General features: G+C 56.8%; 1 protein-coding gene across 3 annotated transcripts in view; it reads left to right on the forward strand.

Annotated features, from left to right (window-relative positions):
• Nucleotides 1-1245: 1245 nt before the first annotated feature.
• The window catches only part of LOC121037678 (protein ADP-ribosylarginine hydrolase-like protein 1), a 22039-nt gene continuing 2685 nt past the window's right edge, over nucleotides 1246-20599 (forward strand). Inside the window, exons 1-7 of one of the 3 annotated variants that reach the window (XM_040487013.1) lie at nucleotides 1313-1663; nucleotides 7466-7630; nucleotides 12160-12285; nucleotides 13456-13596; nucleotides 16229-16356; nucleotides 17514-17646; nucleotides 18346-18499. In XM_040487013.1, coding sequence (XP_040342947.1) covers nucleotides 1450-1663; nucleotides 7466-7630; nucleotides 12160-12285; nucleotides 13456-13596; nucleotides 16229-16356; nucleotides 17514-17646; nucleotides 18346-18499 — 1061 coding nt within the window. In that variant the 5' untranslated portion in view covers nucleotides 1313-1449. Of the gene's footprint in view, nucleotides 1664-7465; nucleotides 7631-12159; nucleotides 12286-13455; nucleotides 13597-16228; nucleotides 16357-17513; nucleotides 17647-18345; nucleotides 19750-20599 lie in introns of those variants that run through there. The other 2 variants (XM_040487012.1, XM_040487011.1) reach the window with 2 other exon arrangements.

Here is a 20599-nt window from a genome sequence, read left to right on the forward strand (position 1 = left end):
AACAGGCTGAATAAAGACGTGTTACCTGTGTCTCCCGGAGTAGACATGACCCCGTCTCCATCTTGGGGATGTATTCACGTCACTGCTTCACTTGAACTTCGTGCACGTCCAAGTACAACACTCCAGGCCACGTGGGGGGAGGCACACCGTGGTTGGAAGAGCTCGGCCCAGGCTCAGTAAGTGCTGCTGGACAAGGCAGGGACGGTGTGGGGGAGCTGCTGGCCACCTCAGGAAAGGTTTCCATGGCCTCAGGGTCAGCAAGAGAAATGAGCCGGGAACCTCCTCTGCCCTCAACAGTAGCTGTTTCTGCCAAAGGACACTCTTCCACCCACGAAGGGCAGTTGTCTGGATAGAGGGCTGTAGTGTGGACAAGGAGCCGGTGTGCCTCGCCCCCCAGGCCTCTGTGCTGGCTCTGTGTGCTTAAGTGCAGCTCAGTATCTTGTTATTACTGAAAGAAATGTTATTTTTGTCACAGGTGCTTTTTAAGTCCAGGTGTGATGGGGTCCACTCTGGTCTGGTGAGTGACCAGGTCCCAGGGGCCAAGGGGGCAGTGAGGCCCACTAGGGGGACAGTTTCCTAACTCCTGATTCCAAACCCAGAGCCCAGTTTGCACATTCACACGCACCCTAGCCTCCTCCTACCCCTCAGCGTCCTCTCCGGGATCCGGATCCAAATGCGGAAACGAGGCCGGGGGGTGGGGGTGGGGGGGGTGGTCTGAATACGGCTGCCATCTGGAGCCTGGCCACTGGAGAGCACAGCAAGGTGAGAGGGGTCCGTGACACGCCTCCTTGAGGCTAGAGGGGCTTCTCTCCAGTGCACCATGCATTTTCTGAGTTCTCTACCAAACACGTTCAGGCATCAAAAAGTTTCCCAAAAACTAAAACCGTGCACGTAATGGGTGAAACTGCACGCTATGCTGAGTGAGGGAAGCCAGATGGGAAGGCGTCACAGGCTACGATTCTGTCGACTTGAAACGAGAAAAAGAGCTGTCGGGGCAGAGGGTGCAGGAGCGCGGCCTGGGTGTGGGTGGGGGCACGGCAGACGAGACCAGGGGACCCCGGGACCACCGTGCTGTGCGCTCCTCTGAAGCGAGGGTTCCCCGCCCCCTCCCCGCCAGGCGGAGCGCCTTGGAACCCGCGCAGGAGCGGTAGAAAGGCGCGCGCCTTCCAGAACAGCCAAGGGCTCAGGCTTAGAGGTCGCCGCCCCGCGGGGAGGCGTCCGCAGCTGTTGCGGACGCTGACTCAGGCGCGGGCTCCCCGGGTGAGGAGCCGGTGTCGCCGTCCACGTGGCTCCTGTCGGGGCACAGGGGGGCGGAGGGGAGGGCGCCGCCTGCGGAGACACGGGCGCGCCCGGCTCGGGAGCTCCTGCCAGCAGCCAGGGTCGGCGCGGAGTCCGCGGGGCGCACGGAGGGCGGCTCCGCGGGGCCCAGGGGCTGGGCGCTACCCCGAGATGGAGAAGTTCAAGGCTGCCATGCTGCTGGGGGCGGTGGGGGACGCTCTCGGGCACAGAAACGCCCGCAAGGACAGCAGCGCTTCCGGAAGGAAGGTCCAGGAGGAGCCGCGGGCGAGCGGGGGCCAGGACCAGCTGGTGCCGTCCCGGGAGAGGTGGCCGGTGAGTGACAACACCATCATGCACCTGACGACGGCCGCGGCCCTGACCACAGGTAAGCCGACCACCCTGCCCCTCTTACCCTCCCTCCCGGTCCCCAGAGCCCCGCACCGCGGGTGAGCCCCCAGCCCTGTCCCCCATGCCTCCGCAGGAAGGGGGTTTCACACCCACCAGCGTCCCCTCCCTGGCCAGACGGCGCTTCTCACGGTCTGTCTGGGTTATTTTACTCTGAATAGTGACTCTTCATTTGTGTTTGTAAAACGTCTGCTAGGCTGAGCCTGGTGTCTCTAGGGTTAAAACCAGTTAAATCTGCTCTTGGTGGTTTGGGGTGAGGGTTCAACTTTTCACTGCAGATATTAAGACGTCTGATTTTATTTCAAAAGAACATAAAATAATAAGCCCTTTGAAATTTGGATCCATTAAGATAATATTGTTTGAGGATTACTTCTAAATCCCAATGAGCTCAGGCAGAATGCCATCTACCAAAGTAGGATTCAGATGTGCGTGTACACACGAATGTGTCTTGAGACGATGCTGTGGCATTGGCTGGGTGGGGGCGGGGGGCTTCTAGGACCATCCTTCACGTGCCAGCTGATTCTCAGAGAAGCCGTGGGTGTACATACGTGTAGCACAGCTTTCCTGCAAGGTACACGCTCTCCAAAAACCTGTAGGTGTTTTTAGTGTGCCGTTGCCAAATGAAAGTCTGGGGCCACGGCTGGGTAGACGAGGCCTCGTGTCTGGGCCCTTGTGCCCGTCCGAGTCGGCCGTGGGCTCTCTCAGCTTAGCTCTGTGCTCATTCCGCAGGAATGCCGTCCTCGCCACAGCCCGTTCCAAAATAGCTCTGGCGAGGGTGAGGACACAGATAAGATAGCGCCCAGCGCGTGAGGCGGCGAAGTGTCTTTGAGTCCAAATATCCCCAGTTTCCCGGGCTCCCAGGCAGACCCAGCAGTGTGAAATCGCATCCTGGCAGCCAGAGCAGCGATGCCGCCCCCACGAGGGCCTGTCTCTGGACGCAGAACCTGCTGGCTTCCCGAAGCTGCGCGCAGCGGGCCTTCGCTCTCACACCCGCTCCTTCCACGTGTGTCTGATGCCATCCATGTGTCCTCTCCTTGCCCTCGTCTCTTTTGTGAATGGCAGGATCCACGGCCTGTGTCTGCCTGTGTAGGCGCCCAGGACAGACGCCAGCAGGGTCACACAATCCTGACCGTGTCATGCTCTCTGAGATTAGATTGAGCCCTCCTGACAGACATAGGACATCATCTACCCCAGTGCGAAATGTGCATGTGGGGGGCACTGCCTGTGGGAGCACCTCACGTGGGAGCACGGAGAGTGTTTGGGGCATTGTTTCCAAGGAGGGGACCCTGCGCCTCTGGCTGTGGGAAGTGGGGTGCTGGTACACAGCACCCTCTGGTCCGCAATCCACAAGGGGACGTTCATGAAGATGTCCCTAACTTTAGCCTCCAGAAGCACAAGCAGGCATAGTTTTTCAAGTCACTAAAAATACAAGTTGAAATTTTATTTAAATTTAGCTGTCAAACAGCCCAGTTTTTTTCTCTAAATAGCAAATTGTAGCCTAGAGAAGGGGCCTCTGAGCTGCATTAATGGTGATGGCTACAGCCCTGATGTGGCGCCACTCAGGGGCCAGGCGCTGTTCTGAATCTATGTGTACCATCCCCTGGCCCTTGCATACCCTGACGGCTGACACCATTATTACAGTTTTACAGACAAAGGAACAGACACATAGAGAGGTTAAGTAACTTGTCCAATGCCACATAGCCAAGCGAGAGTCTGAGCAGGGACTGGAACCCAGATAACTGGGTTCCAACATGTAAGTTCTTAAGCCCTGCCCCAGCCACCCGCAGTCGCTGGCCACACAACTATTTCGGGGGTCCCAGTGGACAGCGGTTCTCCAACACGCTTTCCAAGGACAGGTAGACTTTCTCAAAGTGAAACTGTGGCGTGGCATTTCCAAGGAAGTCCCATTATTGGGTGCCGTAGGCCGACCAACCGTGTAGCTATGCAGCTGTGCTAGTGTGAGTGTGATGCGAGGACAGGGACAGCCTGTGGGATGTCCTACTTTTGGGAATGAGATCAGATACTGGCTTAGGAAGCAGTGTCCAATACCACACAGGGCGGGGGACAATCCAGTTTGTGCAGCTTGCCCAATGAGCTCGCTGGGCACACCTACCAGAGGCTCCCTTGCATGTGTGGCCCTGTGCCCGTCACCCGAGGATGAGAAGGGGGCTCAGCCACAGGGGCCCCAGAGCCTGGCAGTCCTGGTTCTCCACGGCTCACTGGCCCGAAAACGGCTGACCTTGCTTTCCCTCCTGCACTGTACTTAAGGATGATGACGCCTTCATCATAGGGTTAAGTGAGATCAGGTGGGGCGGCATGGGCACTTAGTAAATTATTTTTTTAAGTTTCTTGATTCATTTTGAGAGAGAGACAGAGCGAGTGCGAGTGGGGGAGGGGTAGAGGGAGAGAGAGAATCCCAAGCAAGTTCCACACTGTCGACGCAGAGCCAGACGCGGGGCCTGAACCCACAAATTGTGAGATCGGGACCTGAGCTGAGATCAGGAGCTGAGATCGACCGAGCCTCCCCGCCCCAGGCACCCCTGCACTTAATAAATTATTAAGGGAAGGTGGCTCATGGCACGATAGTTAATGTCTGTCTTTCTAAATGTCCTGCTCCGAGGACCAGGCGGTGTAGCCTGTCTCTGCAGCAGCACTGGAGGGAGGGGGGCGTTAGCCCATCGGGGCGGTGGCAGATGCCGCGGTCCATAACCCACAGGGGAGTGCAGGGCCCAGCCCATGCTTGAGCAGACCAGGCCTGTCCAGACTCACCTCTCCCTCTTCCTCCATCACTGGCTTGCTGGCGGTAACAGCATTTTGGAAAGTTGACTTTTTACTACAAAGCTACTCGATCTTGCTATGCTGCCGTTTCTTTATGGTGACATTGGTTGGGAGACACAAAGGGTTTTTGTGAGCAGATCTCTCTTAGGAGACTGGGTGGTGAGGGCAGAGAAGAATGAGCTGACGAGCCGTGTCTTCAAGCAGAGAAACCTTGGCAAGAGGCTCCTTGGCCCCTGCAGCTTTGCAAAGTCTGCTTCTCGTTTAAATTCGAACTGGACACCCACAGAAGAATGTTGACATTTTGTTTTTAAGGAGTTTTTTCCCCCTTTAGAAGGATGTGATTCCAGAATAAAATGAATTATTTGAGAGGGTCTGGAAAGGCCAGGCTCACTAACCGTGGACTGAGTCAAGAAGGTTTTGTAACGGGTGCTGCTGGCGCCCCAGGGCTGAGTGGATCCCAGTGGCTCACGGGCCCCGCACCTCGCAGAGCCCATGCCTCCTGCGCTCGGGTCTGGCCGCGCACTCTCTGCCTCTGCTCAGAACCCAACCACGCGGGGCATAGAAGCAGGGACAGAAGGACTGAGGACCAAGTCCACCCTCCAGGGCATGAGGGCCCACCTGCCCTAACGGCTGCAGGGACGGAGGCCTTCATCCCAGATGATGGAGAGACTTGGCAAATGCACCTCCCTCCCCTCCACAGTGGGACCCCGACCCTGGGCGCCTAATGAGAAGACCCCTCTACTGCCTGCTCATAGCTCCAGCGGCCTGAGAGGGGGTCTCCCTGCCCCCTCCCGGCCTCCTCCCCTCCTCCAGAGCCCCCAGAGTTGGGGTATGTGCCCCGAGCAGTCAGGGGCAGTCCCAGCTCCTGAGGCCTGAAATGCAGATTGGGTACAGAATTAGTCTGTTGGTGGCTGTTAAGAGTCACATCGTGGGGCGCCTGGGTGGTTCAGTTGGTAGACTGATTTCAGCTCAGGTCATGATCTCAGGGTCTTGGTTTTGAGCCCTGTGTTGGGCTCTGCGCTGATCATGGAGTCTGTTTCAGATCTGTGTCTTCCTCTCTGTCTGCCCTGCTCATGCGCTCTCACTAAAACAAAAAAGGCACACTGGAAACGCCCAGTATCTGCCCAGCTGGCCTGGCACAGTGACCCTGTCGCCACCAGCCCTGCTCTCTGATGGAACGAGGCAGATTGGACCCCAAATTTGGAGTTAGGTGTCCTCTAGCTCTTGCTGTGCATTACTTTAATGATAGAAATGCTCAGGCCTGCCATCGGACTCTGTTTACCATCTCCGGCCTTGGGCAAGTTGCGTAACCTAACCCCCGGAGCCTTCCCTGTAAAACCCACCGTGACAGATAAGAGCCTGACGGTATCGGGGTGCGGCACCCCAGACTGCAGGTGGCCAGTGCGTCAGCTCCTCTGCCCTCCATGCCTGTGATCCTCAAGGAGCTTGAGACATGCTTGTCCCCAAACGCTGTCACACACAGTGTGGTTTGGACCAATCAGTGCCTGGTGGGGCAGCGCAAGGGGTTTCCAGGAGCGAGAGAGGGGGTGGAAATGGGAGGGGCTCAGCCGCGTGGAGGCGTGGGTCTCCAGTAGCCCGAGGACCAGGCAGATTTCAGGCCAGCTTGTCGTCACATGGACAGAACCTTTAGCAGGGAATGAGGGTTGTGGGTTTTTCTAGATTGTCCTGTGCAACCAGAGTATGAGGCACATACACCAACTCTAATTAATGTCTGACTTCTGAATAAAATCTAGAGTGAATTGTATGCACTCTGCACTGGTCTAGGAGCCAGGATTGTGGGGGGGCTGTGGGGGGCCTGGGAGACTGTGGGGGACTCTGTGAGACAATGGGGGGACCGTGGGAGACTGTGGGGGAATGTGGGGACTTTGGGGGACTCTGTAAGACTGTGGGGGACCTGGGAGACTGTGGGGAACTGTGAGAGCCTGTGGCGGACTGTGGGGGACTGTGGGAGCCTGTGGGGAACTCTGGGAGCCTACAGGGGACTCTGGGAGACTATGGGAGACTTTGGGGGGCTGTGGGAGACTGTGGCAGACTGTGGGGGACTCTGTGAGATTGTAGGGGACTATGGGAGCCTGTAGGAGACTGTAGCGGACTGTGGGAGCCTGTGGGAGACTATGGGGGACTGTGGGGGACTGTGGGAGACTATGGGGGACTGTGGCAGCCTGTGGGGGACTGTAGGAGCCTGTGTGGGACTCTGGGAGATGGTGGGGGACTCTGGGAGCCTGTGGGGGACTATGGGAGCCTGTGGGATAATGTGGGGGACTGTGGGGGGCTGTGGGATAATGTGGGGGACTCTGAGAGACTGTGAGGGACTCTGGGAGACTGTGGGAGACTCCGAGAGCCTGTGAGGGGCTGTGGGAGCCTGTGGAGAACTCTGGGAGACTCTGGGAGAATGTGGGGGACTCTGGGAGATTGTGGGGGACTGTGAGGGTCTGTGGGAGCCTGTGGGGGACTCTGGGAGCCTGTGAGAGACTCTGGGAGCCTGTGGGGGACTCTGGGAGACTGTGGGGGACTGTGAGGGGCTGTGGGAGTCTGTGGGAGACTCTGGGAGCCTGTGGGAGACTCTGAGAGACTGTGGGGGACTATGAGGGGCTGTGGGAGCCTGTGGGGGACTCTGGGAGACTGTGGGAGCCTGTGGGAGACTGTGGGAGCCTGTGGGGGACTCTGGGAAATGGCGGGGGACTGTGGGAGCCTGTGGGGGACTGTGAGAGCCTGTGGGAGACTCTGAGAGACAGTGGGGGACTCTGGAAGACTGTGGGGGACTATGGGGGCCTGTGGGAGCCTGTGGGATAATGTGGGGGACTGTGGGAGCCTGTGGGGGACTCTGGGAAACTGTGGGAGCCTGTGGGGGACTCCATGAGACTGTGGGGGATTGTGAGCCCCCTCTCCTCCACCGCCTGCATCTCTGTTGTCCCTGCTGGGTTGGGGGCTGACCAAGTAGCCCTCCTGCCTTCTCAGTCTAACCCTGCCTTTTCCTCCCCAGACTACTGGTGCCTGGATGACCTTTACCGAGAGATGGTGAGGCGCTACGTGGAAGTCCTTGAGAAGCTTCCAGAACATTGGGCTGACCCAGCTACCCTGGAAGGCTGCTCACAGCTGAAGCCGGATAACTATCTCCTCGCCTGGCACACGCCTTTCAACGAGAAGGGTCAGGGGTGCTGTCTTTTCCCTGTAAAGTGCATGCTGGAGCGTGGCCTGGACACTAACCCACGTGTCACCCCACTAACCTGCAGGTCTGCGTGACACAGAGGGACTTGCCGGGGCTTCCACGTAGAGGACGCCGGCCTCCCTGATGGTGTGACACCAATCTGGGGTTCGTTTTAAGGAATATATTCAACTGCTTTCCCTCTAAGTGGCTATTTTTTGCCAAATAATCAGGAAAACTTACACAACTAGCATAAATGTCTATCTCCAGGATGCTTTGATGTGCTGATGTATTTACGTAGCCAGAGTCTCTGCCCTGGAGGTCCAGGACCCCCTGTCTGGGTTTATACTGAGGATTGACACCCCCCCAGGGTTTATAAGGAGGATGGACACCCCCCAACCTGAGTTTATACCGAGGATAGATCCCTGAGTTTCTCAATGCGTTAGCTGAGATTAACAGCACATTGCACATTTCAGAAGAAAAATTTAATGGGTTTGAAGGCACGACAATAGGAACAATCCAGAATGGGACACATGTAGAGAAAAGAATCCAAAATCATGAAAAGAGCCATGGACGACTGCTGCATCCTAACATGCCCGTAACAGGCTCCCTGACAGCGTGCAGGGGAACAAAAAAAGATTTGAAGAAATAGTGGCCCACATCTCTCCAAATGTGATGAAACTGTAAACCCACAGATCCAAGAAAGTCAGGAACTTCCAAGCACAAGAAACGCGGAGAAAACTACAGTATGGCAGCTGGCAGTCAGATTGCTCAAAACTAACAATCAGGAGAGAGACGTGTGTTCTGTTGCTGACTGCCAAAGTGAGGAGGGTGCTCTTGTCAGAAGTGACGCACGGAGAGCTCGTGGGCAGTGTCACTGAGGCACAGAAGAAAAACTACTTCGCCCCAGAGTGCTGCCTCCAAAAACGTTTCTTAGACAAACAGTGGCCAAATAGCCTTTCCAGGCAAACAAAAGCTAAAGGATTTGTCACCCGGAGAGCCACATGGAGAAGGGCTAACGGAAGTCAGTCCCTCAGGCAGCAAGAAACCAACATGGAACAGAAATCCGGGTCTGTGCAAAGAACTTGGATGGAAATCCTAACTATGTGGGTAAATACAGAAGAATTTTTAACTTCCTATTGAAATCTCTTTGAAAGATAATTGACTTGAAAATGATGAGGTACTGCGGGTTTATTAAATGCTATGAGCAGGTGTCTGACACTACCTTATGGAGGCCGGTTGGGAAGGGTGGCGGTGTGAGGTGGGCTGTGGTAAGTGTAAGTCCCAGGCAGACACTCAAAACCCCAGAGCAACCACTAATACAACAAAACAGTTATAACTAATAAGCGAAGAAAAGAAAAGTGGAATCATTTAGAACTATTTGCTGGGGAAGCAGTGCCCCGGGCTGCGTCATCCCGTCGGGGGGAGACAGGTGCGAGGCTGTCCCTTGGCCTTGGATTCTTCCCCCTCATCAGGAGAAACCGTCCCTGTCTTCTAGGCATGCAGTGACCTTCCCTGTAGTGCTTAAGCATGAGCACCACACGACCCCAGCCAACCCCGCAGGGGGAGCCACCCCACAAGGGAGAGCTGCAGGCTCTCGTTTCCCTTGCAGCACGAGGGGGTGTGTGCAGCATCCCTGCCCCACCTCGGCTGCAGGAGGGGCCACTGCCATGGGAGACCAGAGCAAGCTACCAACGCAGGTCTCCCTGCGAGGCTTTGTTTCCTGGAAGGAAGTGCTACCCCGTGTTGCGTCCCTGTGTTATGTGCCCCCCCACCCCACCCCCCGCCGGGCAATTCCAGACGGGAGAAGTTGCAGCTGCCGAGGTCTGAGGGTCTGAGGGCTCCTTCTCATGGTGGTGGGCGCCATCCTCCACCTTCCAACTTCCACACGGTGGAAACCTTCACATGGGATGGGCAGCTGCCCTCACTGTTGGATAACATTGAACCCAAAATGGGCAGAAAAGGGGACAAATAACAGGACAAAAGACTTGACCCTGATCACATCAAATGTAAATGGTCTAAAGACTCCAAATAGATGTCAGGGACTCCAATGGGATAAAGAAACGAGTCCCAACTCTAGGTTGTTCACAGGATGTGCACTTTACATATGAAGGCACAGGTAGGTTAGGGAGAGAAGAGGTTCACCATGCCAACCCCAGTCAGAAGAAAGCCAGCGTGGCTCCATTAACATCACAAAAAGTATGTTTTGGAGCAAAGAATGTTGCCAGGGGAAAAGAAGGCAATTTCATGACACATGCATCCATTCATCAGGAAGACGTACCAAACCCAAACATTCCTGTACTGACAACAAGCCTTCACAATATGTGAAGCTAAAACCAGTAGAACAGCAAGAGAAATTGACAAACCCAGAGTTGTGGGCAGAGATTTCCATATTAAGGTCTCAATATTCACATTAAAAAACTAGAAAACTGGGGGTGCCTGGGTGACTCAGTCGGTTAAGCGTCCAACTTCAGCTCAGGTCATGATCTCACACTCCGTGAGTTCGAGCCCCGTGTCGGGCTCTGTGCTAACAGCTCAAAGCCTGGAGCCAGCTTCGGATTCTGTATCTCCGTCTCTCTCTGCCCCTCCCCTGCTCATGCTCTGTCTCTCTCTGTCTCAAAAATAAATAAAAACATTAAAAAAAATAAATTAAAAAAAAAACTAGAAAACTGGGGGTGCCTGGGTGGCTCAGTCGGTTAAGCGTCTGCCTTCAGCTCAGGTCATGATCTCACACCCCATGAGTTCGAGCCCCACGTCAGGCTCTGTGCTGACAGCTCAGAGCCTGTAGCCTGCTTCGGATTTTGTGTCTCCCTCTCTCTCTGCCTCTCCCCTGCTCACACTCTGTGTCTCCCTCTCTCTCTGCCTCTCTCCTGCTCACACTCTGTCTCTCTCTCAAATATAAGTAAACATTTAAAAAAAATGTTTTTTAAGGAAACTAGAAAACAAAGGGCAAATTAAACCCAAGGGAAACAAAAGACAGGAAGTAATGAAGGTCAGAGTGGAAGTCAATCCCACAGAAAACAGGAAAACAGTAGAGAAAATTAACAAAACCAAGAGCTGATTCTTTGAGAAGATAAAGAAATTGATGAAGCTGAAGCAAGACTGATCAGGACAAAGGAGCAGAAAGTACCAGCACCAGCAGCGGACGGGCAACCTCCCGCAGATTCTACAGAAAATAAGGGAATATATTAAAAATTTTGTTCTAATAGATATCACAACTTAGATAAAATGGACAAATTCCTTGCAGGACGGAAACTACCAAAGGTCGCTCCAAAGGAAGGAGAGCATCTAAACAGCAAGACACAAAGGAAAGCCCAGGTTCAGATGGCCTCCCTGGGGACCCTACCACACCTTTGAAGAAGAGACATACCGAGGGCACACAGCTCTCCAGGGAGCCGAGCGAACACACACTCCCCAAACCCGCTCTGCTCTCCAGGAGGCCGTTAAGAAGAATAAAACGGTGAATTACAGAGTGGGAGAAAATATTTGCAAAGTACACATCTGATAAGTACCCCGAATGTGTAAAGAACTCTTAAAAGAAAGCTAACAACCAGTACAAACACGAGAGAAATATTTAAACAAACAATCCCCCAAGGAAGATGCCTGTGGCCACCTGCTCAACACCATCCGTCGCTGGGAAAATGAAGCCCAAACGAGACATAGCGCTGCATGGGCTGAATTTGAAAGGCGGACCGTGAAGTGCCACCCGGGACACAGAGGGCCCGCCAGTGGGACGTAGAACGTGATGACCACTTTGAAAGCCAGTTCGGCAGCTCCTTAAACGTGACCGAAGTGATCCACTCTGAGGTGTCTGCCCAAGAAAGCATATGTCCAAACAAGGACTTGGTCATGAGTGTCCATGGAGTTGTCTGTGATAGCCTCCGGCCGGAAACAACCCAAGTGTGCAGCAGCGGGTCAGTGGCCAGACCGGCGGTGGCCCCTCCACACAGCAGTCTTGCTGCACCAACACGGAGGAGTGTCAAGAGGGTTACCCTGAGTGAAGGCAGCCAGGTAAAAACGACTCTATGCCGCATGATTCCACTTACATAAAACTCTGGGAAATGCAAACTGGCCTGCAGAGTCAGGCCAGTGGCCGCTGGGAGGCCGGGAGGCACAAGAAGACGTTCGGAGTGACTGCTGGATACGCTCACCATCTCTGCTCAGGGCTTCGTGCACGCACCGTGTGTTCACACTCACTGCCTTGCACGCCTGGAATGTGTGCAGTTGATCACGTGTCCCTTATAACTCCACGAAACGGTTTCTAAAAAGAGAGCACGTGCGATTACAGACACCTCGTCTGCTTTCCCAGCAGCAGTGCACGGCCGTCGAGAATTCTGTGTTAGTGCCTAACTAACTTTCCAGTGCGGGTGCTTTGCAGTTTGTTTGATCTGTTTTCCTTTGTCAGGCATCTGGGTCGCCTGCTCCTTTTTCACTCATTTAAATGATGCTGCGATAAACGTGGGACTGCACGACATTGTGTACATTTTCAGGACATTTGTGAACATTAGATCGCTGTTCTCTGCTCCCTGCAGGCTCAGGGTTTGGAGCTGCCACCAAAGCCATGTGCATCGGCATGCGGTACTGGAAGCCGGAGCGCCTGGAGACCCTTGTGGAAGTGAGCATCGAGTGCGGCAGGATGACGCACAACCACCCCACAGGTGAGGCCGTGCCAGCGGCGCCCTCGCCCAGCGGGTGTGCGGAAATCCTACCCGCTGTTCCGTTGCCTTACTTGTTGTCGGACTTGGGCTTTTCAGTCTTCGGTTCTGCTTAAATGCTGTTTTTGCCCTAAAAGCAGGATTGGGGATGAGCTTGGAAAGACTCTCCCTGGTTTCGGTGCCAGGCATGTCAGAATAAAGGCAAAGCACCAGCTCTCCAAGCAAAGCCATGGGAACCCGAATTTCTATCACACGTGTTGGGCACTGCTTGCTGCCCAGTGCCGTGCCCGGCGGGGGCCTGAGCCAGACTGTGTGAGCTGGAACACCTAATCGTCATGCCTTTCTTCCCCTCTCCCCCCACCCCCCGTAACAGGATGGCCGTGCGTGAGGAGAGAGTGTCCGTATGTCCCTCACACAGGGAGGGCAGGCGGGGGCCCCAGCACCTGACTCAGAGTCATGACTTAGAAGGGCAGTCAGCTTCTAATTTTAAATAAGAAGAATCGCTTGAACGTCTTACTCCTGTAGGTGGAAGGCAGGCGCACGCCCTCCCCAGGCCAAGTCCAGAGGCTGCCAGCTGCTCTCTCACAGCTGCTCCCCTCTTTCAAGGCCACTTTCAGTGTCCACTGTTACTGGCGTGGCCCTGAGGTTGCAAGGGCCATGCCGTGCCACCCCCCCCCCCCGGGGACACCCTCGTTTGACACTGGGTTTGAGAACTGGACACTCACTCCACCTGTATTGATGCCTTACAGTGGCCAGAAGCCACTGAGAGCATCTCTCGAGATGGCCGTGCCTCTTCCTGGGTGGACGTGGTCTTTGTGTGGTTGTGTGCCTCAGGCTGGCCTGGTGGTCGCTCCCCTGTGCTTAGAACCATCTGTCCCCGGGGCACCTGGGGGCTCAGTTGGCTGCATGTCCGTCTCTTGATGTCAGCTCAGGTCATGATCCCAGGGTCGTGAGTTCAAGCCCCGTGCTGGGCTCTGCACTGGGCATGAAGCCTGCTTAAAAAAAAAAAAAAAAAAAAAAAAGAGCAGTCTGTCCCCACAACAAGCCTTGCTAGGGGGGTGTGATGTGCCTGTGTGCAGGAAACAGAAGGCAGAGCCCGGGAAGCGCCAGCCCAGGACCCTGCACCTGCCAAGGGTGCATCTGGCACCCACATGCCCTTGTTGTGCCCTCCAGGCTTCCTCGGGTCCCTGTGCACGGCTCTGTTTGCGTCTTACGCTGCGCAAGGAAAGCCACTGGAGCAGTGGGGCAGAGACATGATGCAGACGGTCCCACTGGCAGAGGAGTATTGTAAGAAGACCATCCGGCACCTGGCAGGTGAGCCCGACCTCTCTTCCCATCACGCCCGAGCTGACAGCAGAAAGGCTGGTGTCATTCACTTAGACCCGATTCCCAGAGAGCTGGAGGTCTGTTGGTCCCGTGGTGAAACCTAGAGCATCCCCATGTGAGCAGGCTGACCCACAAAGCAGGCCCAAGGCGTCCCCGGCAGAGGGCCTCCTGGCCAGGAGACCCGGCGCAATGCCAGTGCTGCTCCCCCGCCCTGGCCTCTGCAGGGACCCCACCCTCCCGCTCTCTGACGGCATCCGGGTCGCTGTTCCGGGTGGTCCTTGGTCGTCCATTCCCCAGACACACGAGGTCTGCACTGCTCCCCACTGTGGCCAGCTGCCATGAAGGCCACACAGGGGTCTGTGCCCCCTGGGGACATCTGCATCCAGGAACGTCTGTCTGTTCCTGGTTATCCCAAACCCATCAAGCGGCTTGCACCCTCTTTGGCCACCGGTGAGGTGTCCATCAGCTGGTCCGGCAGAGGTCCTAGGGGACCTTGATGTTGCTGGCGGCCAGGTGAGCAGTGGCTTCTCAGCAGGCTCCTCCCCCACACGGCCCGGAGCGGACAAATGCGAGAGGCAGGTGGGGGACTGGGAGACCCGTGGCTTCCTCCTCAGGCAGCTACGCTCCAGAAGGTTCTTTCACCCCTAGGAGGGACAGCCCAGGGGCATGTCTGGAGTAAAGCCATTTGTCACAGGCAGAGGGAGACGAGTGTGAGTGAGGTAATGGGGCCGTGGGCTTTCTGGGCAGCCCGAGGCTGTGGTCTTGAGACGGGGAACCAATCAGTGAATCACTTTCCTGTCACCATCTGACAAGCAGGGACTCATTCTAAGTGCCTCTCAAGAAGCTTCTAGAACAACTTTAGAAGGAGATAGCGCTGGGAAACTCTTATCCACAGGGCCCGGCTCCCATGAGAAGCGGAGAGCCTTGTGCCCACAGTGAGCTTACACGTCCCTCTATAAACTTAATTATAGAACATAGCGCCACACTGGCCGTATTTTCGACTGGTTTAAGTCACTCCTGCCTCAGGCCTCTGGAAGGGTTGGGGCTGCCTGCGGTCACTGGGTTGTGAGGGTCACCTCCTCCCGCGGGAGAGATGGGGACACACGGCTACTGTGGGCCATGCAGTGATTGTGCTTACGCGGAGTCGGGGATGCTCCTTGGACAGGACGGGGAGGACAGGCATTGGTCAGAAAATTGGAGACTTTATTTTTCTGTTTAACTTTAAATGTGTTTAACCTGGAGTTTTATGACCTATGACACATGCCAATTCTTTTAGAGTTTATTTATTTTGAAAGAGGCAGAGCAGGGGAGGGGCAAAGAGAGACAGAAAGAGAATCCCAAGCAGGATCCACACTGTCAGTGCAGAGCCTGACACGGGGCTCGAACTCACAAACCCCGAGATCATGACCTGAGCTGAAATCAAGAGTCAGATGCTCAACCAACTGAGCCACCCAGCTTCCCCAGACACATGCCCTTTTTTTTTTTTAATTTTTTTTTTAACGTTTATTTATTTTTGAGACACAGAGAGACAGAGCATGAACGGGGGAGGGACAGAGAGAGAGGGAGACACGAATCGAAAGCAGGCTCCAGGCTCTGAGCCATCAGCCCAGAGTCCGACGCGGAGCTCGAACTCGCGGACCGCGAGATCGTGACCTGAGCTGAAGTCGGACGCTTAACTGACTGAGCCACCCAGGCGCACATGCCCTTTTTAACAGAAACCCAAATCGTCCAGAGAAAGCAATGTTCTATTCCTGCAGGGCCTTCTGCTTAGTGGTGACAATGTCCATTGGCAGTAAGGACAACTGGCAAATTAGTTCCCTGTCTTCACCCTTGGACGTCTCGTTCCAATGTTGGTGGCCCACCTGCTTGGGAGACAGGCCACGGTGCACTGGCAGAGCCCTGTCCCTGCCCGCTGCTTCCCTCACTTTCTGTCATCTTGCCTCAACCTTAGGTAGGCTCTGCTTTTAGTTTTGTGAAGCACAGTCGGGCCAGCATTTCCAAGGGCCTGTGGTTCCCACAGGACCGGGAGCCTTGTCCCGGGGCCTGTCTGGGGCCTGCCTGCAGCCACCGGCTGGTCCCCTGGAGCTCTGTCCTCTGCTCCTGCCCACGAGCAGACCTCCTGAACCGGGGCTTTCCCACGGGCACACCGGGCCCCCCTCAGGACCAGGCTGGCAAGGAGGCCGCCACGGCGGGAGGGCTGAGCAGGCGCTGGTGCCTCCCGGGTTCTCGGAGGGCAGAGCACGTTCCTACATCTGTGTCCGAGGAGCTGCCGCTCAGACCCCACGTGACGTGGGCAAGTCCTTCCTCTGGGGCTGGCACGCCAGGCGACAGGCAGCGAGAAGGAGACACCCTCCGCCCCCCTTTGCAGGCTGTGTCGCTTCGGTGAGAAGATACAGGGTCAGAGCTTTCAAGACAATATGCTCTTCTAAGGACCATAGTCCCTGTTTCTCGGTTGCTTTGTCCCCCACTCCCAGCTTCCTCACTCTTGTTCCAAAGCGGCCTCTGTCCTGTGCCCCCTCACCAGGCTCGGCCCCCGTCTCCTGCCTCTGCCCCTGCCCCACCGTCCCCGCGCCCCGGCTGGTGGCCCTCGTGTGCAGCCCACCCTGTTGTTTGTGTTTAGAATACCAGGAGCACTGGTTTTACTTTGAGGCAAAATGGCAGTTTTACTTGGAGGAGAGAAAAATCAGCGAAGATACGGGAAGTAAAGCCACCTTCCCTGACCGCTACGACGCGGAGGAGAGAGAAAAGGTAAGTCTTGCTGTGCCCAAGTGGTGGGGACAGCAGCTGGCAGGGTCCTGCTGCCCGGGGTCCCCACCGAGAAGCCGCTGCAGCTGGGCTGTTTCTGCCACCTCTAGAGCCTGGGCTGGGGGCTCCCCCGGCAGCAGCAGGGGGCCTGGAAGACTTCCTGGAGGAAGCATGTGTGAAACAGAGTACTTCATGTTTTCATTACCTCATTATAAGCACGGCATTGCTAGAAGACACTCGGTTTCACTTCGTTGTTTCCTAGGCACCGGGGCATGAAGTTGTATCCGATGAGTAAGGTCATGCACATGTGCACACCACTGTCATTGCTCATGTTGGGAGAGCTGACTAACGTTGTCGGCATCAGGTTTGGTAGCACAAGAGAAAACCCCGAGTCTCTGTGGCTTAGCCATGATAGAAACTTATTTGCTTATGTCCCCGGAGCCCAGAGCTGAGCTGGAAGTCGCTTGCAGTGAGAGCCGAGGACACGTCTGTGTGGCCGCTCTGCCATTCTGAGTGCACAGCTTATAATCCACGCTGGCTGCTCTGGCTCCAGCCAGCACATCTGCATTCCAGGTGTCGGGAAGGTGCAGGGGGAGAGCAGGGGCCCACCCTTCCTCCTCAGGTGCTTCCCACAGCCCCTCTGTGTACCTCCACATATCTCCCTCGCCTCCCCTTGGTGCTGGAAGGCCCAGGCATGTGATCCTTAACAGGGAGGTGCCGCTGTCCCCAAACCAACGCTGAGTCTGCTGCTAAGGCACAGGGGGGTGACCTTCCAGCGTCCACCTTACAGGCTTTCTGCTCGTGGCGCACCTGCAGGGTGTCATTCTGCACCTCCAGCCAGCCTTGGCGCCCACTCGCCCCGTGCCCTGCACAGACCAGGGGCGTGTGTCCTAACAGTCTCAGCACTGGCTCTCGGTCCCTTGCTGGGTGCTGACTCTCCCACAGACTTTTTGACTACCCTAACATGGGCTCGGGTTTTCTCTGTGGAGTGTCTGCATCCACAGGAGCCTCAAGAAGTGGGTCTTTCCTGCGCACCATCACCCCCAGCCCTGGGGCAGTGCCTTCAACACAGGTGAACTCCGGGAGCACGGGCTCCAGTGCAAAGCAGCACTGATTTTCCTGTGGCCACATATGCCCTGACCCCTGGCTCTTTGTTCTAGGCTTACCGGAAATGGAGCTCTGAAGGCCGAGGGGGCCGGCGGGGCCATGATGCCCCCATGATTGCCTACGACGCTCTCTTAGGAGCTGGGGACAACTGGACAGAGCTCTGCCAGCGGGCCATGTGTCATGGAGGTGAGATTGCTTTCTTTGATGTGCGACCAGCACCCCCTTCCCACCCCGAAGCACCTGCCCAGGATGTCCGGATTCTGACCCCCCAGGATGTGGGTCCTTCTCTGGGCATGGTGCTGCCTCTGGTGGCTGTGCCAGTCTGAGCTTGAGAGAAATGGCATCCGGGGAGCAGGGTGTGGGCCCCCTCTCCTTCGAGGCCACTGGGTCCTGCTGGTACGGGCCGTGCACAGTCCCACGGACTCTGTAGCCAAAGAGAGCTCTGCAGCACTTTGGATCGCTGGCCCCAGGTTCGAGCCCTCGGGTGGTGGCCGGGACTGTCCCAGGGCCGGGCAGGATTGCTCCCTCCTGGTGCCCACTGTCCCCCGCAGATGTAAAATAAGGGGACCCCAGGCAGACGTCACCCCGTGCTGGGCACAGAGTATCTGTGGACATCGGAGCCCCTCAGTTCCTGGTGCTGAGGCGGTAGAGACGCCAGCACCACCCCACAGACGAGGTCCCTGAGCGCCCAGGCCCCAGGACAGCACGGGCATCGGCACACGCTCACGTGCATCCGGCTGTGCGAGGAGGGAGGGAGCTGCCCAGAGAGGTCCCTGAGACGGGCCCCTGGCAAGAGGGTCTGTGGGTGACAGTGCACAGGAAAGACCCACAGGCTCCGGCAGCACAAGGTCCCGGGGCCCCTGAGGACCTGTGTTTCCGTTCCAGGCGAGAGCGGGGCCACAGGGACTATCGCGGGCTGCCTGTTCGGGCTGCTGCACGGCCTGGACGCGGTTCCCACGGGCCTATACCAGGACCTGGAGCACAAGGAGGAGCTGGCACGCCTGGGCGAAGCCCTTTACCGCCTGTCCACTCAGGAGAAGTAAAGCTCTCCCGCCATGTCCCTTCAGGGAGCCGCGTCCAGCTCTGGGCGCCCCGGGGTCCATGTGCTGGCCACGGCCCTCCTGAGCGTGCGACACGCCTGATCGGCCATAATCACACTCTTAACTCTTTCCTCCTGATTTCAGAGCCCTAACTGCCGAACGAAATGCCCTGTTTGTCCTTCGAGAATGTTTGTCCTTCCCTAACCCAGACCCAGAGCCTCTTGCGGGGTCTGCTACCCACAAGCCTCCACACACAGTGGCACAAACAGTCTCCGGGACAATCAGCGTGCTTCACTCTGTGCAAAACTAATGCTGCTCGCTCACTCACGCCCACACAACTAACCACGACAGCTGTGCTCGGACGCGTGACCCGGCGGCCACCTTGAGGGCAGGGCCGCCGGCACCGGGCCTTGTGAAGCAGCGAGAGAGAGCACGGCACTTCGCCGCATGGCCAACGGTTTTTAATCACACTAGATCTTTAAAACCAAACCCTTCTGGAACAAGTGACAGAAAACCAGGAAATAAAGGGCTCTTGTGTGACACCCGCATCTTCTGTGTGGTCTGAGCCAGGTCCCGGGGGCAGGGGAGCCCCCCCAGACTCGCTGCTGAGGGCTCGGGGCCGTCTCTGTCTGTGAGTCTTGGATAAGAGAGCACGCTCTAGTTAAAAATAACCTTGGACACGGTCCTTTCCAAGGAGCATCTGGTGTGAATAAAAGAGCAGTTGGTATTTCGTGTTTAACACAGCGCTTTGGCGGCTAGGCTGGGGCCGGCCCCCGGCGGCAGCGCTGTTTCCACGGAAGGCTGCCTCTGAGCAGGCCGGTGGACCCCGGAGCCCCCGGGCTCACTCCCTCGCTTCTCAGGTCTGCACGAAGGCCTCCAGTGGGCGGCTCACAAGGAGGCCTTCCTGAATAACAACTAACCTTTGCTGCTGCTGGTGCTTTTCAGCGGGAAGAGCCAGACACAGGGCGGCCCCGGCTGGGGGGTGGGGGCGTGGACCAGCCCACTCCCGCAGGAGCCCAGGCCCCGCAGAAGTAGGTGGGTGCTGTCCCAGGCCAGGGCCACGGCCGGGCCCCAAGAGGGCTCCTTGGTCTCCGTTAGGAGGAATCCATCCTGGAGAATCAGGAAATGGGTCTGCTTACTGGTGGATTATAAAACATAAACAGTCACAGGAAGCACTGGACTGTCTCCACCTCACTGTCCTGCTGTAGAGAAACACAAGCACTGACAGAAACAGAACCGTGACAAGTGACGAGGTGAACGCATCTGTGATTTCGTGTTTATTGTAAAGGAAACACGCACACGGCCTTAGAGACTTGTCGCCACATGTGCTGGTGGGTACAGAGCAAGAGGCCCCAGTGCCCAGCCAGGGTCGTGCCCCCCGGGCCCCTCGAGCACCCCTGGAAGCTGTACAAGCGGGGGTCTGCACGGTGCGCTCGGCGCTGTACACGCACACGCCCTTCCCAGCTGCTGGCGATATTCTACCTGCTCGCGAGCCCTAACACATGTGACTCAGTGGTTCCCACTTCTGAAGTGACTGCTCCCGACTCGGCACATCCGCTGCAGGTGTGGGTCCTCATGTAGATGGCATCCCGGCTGGAGCGGCACCTGGAGACCTGGGGTCAGAGGCCACGGGCTTGAGACAGCAGCCCCCATCACTAGGGAAGGGTTTGCACTCTGGCAGCCCCCGTGCCCACTGAGACAGGCACCCATGGGGGACGGGGACAGGCATCCACAGGGACAGGTGCCTGAGGGGACAGGTGCCCACGAGACAGGTACAGGCATCCACGGGAACAGAGGCCATGGGGACAGGCACCCACAGGGATAGGCACCCATGGAGGGCAGGGACAGGCATCCACATGGACAGGTGCCTGAGGGGACAGGTGTCCATGGGGACAGGGACAGGCATCCACGGGGACAGGCACCTGTGGGAATGGGCACCCAAGGGGACAGAGGCCATGGGGACAGACACCCAGAGGGATAGGCACCCACAGGGATAGGCACCCATGGGTGCAAGGACAGGCGTCCATAAGGACAGATGCCCATGGAGACAGACACCCGTGGGGACAGGTGCCCACAGGGACAGGCACCCAAGGGGACAG

The sequence above is a fragment of the Herpailurus yagouaroundi genome, unplaced genomic scaffold (assembly GCF_014898765.1).
Source record: "Herpailurus yagouaroundi ecotype Mexico unplaced genomic scaffold, PumYag 164, whole genome shotgun sequence".
Classification (NCBI taxonomy): Eukaryota; Metazoa; Chordata; class Mammalia; order Carnivora; family Felidae; genus Herpailurus; species Herpailurus yagouaroundi.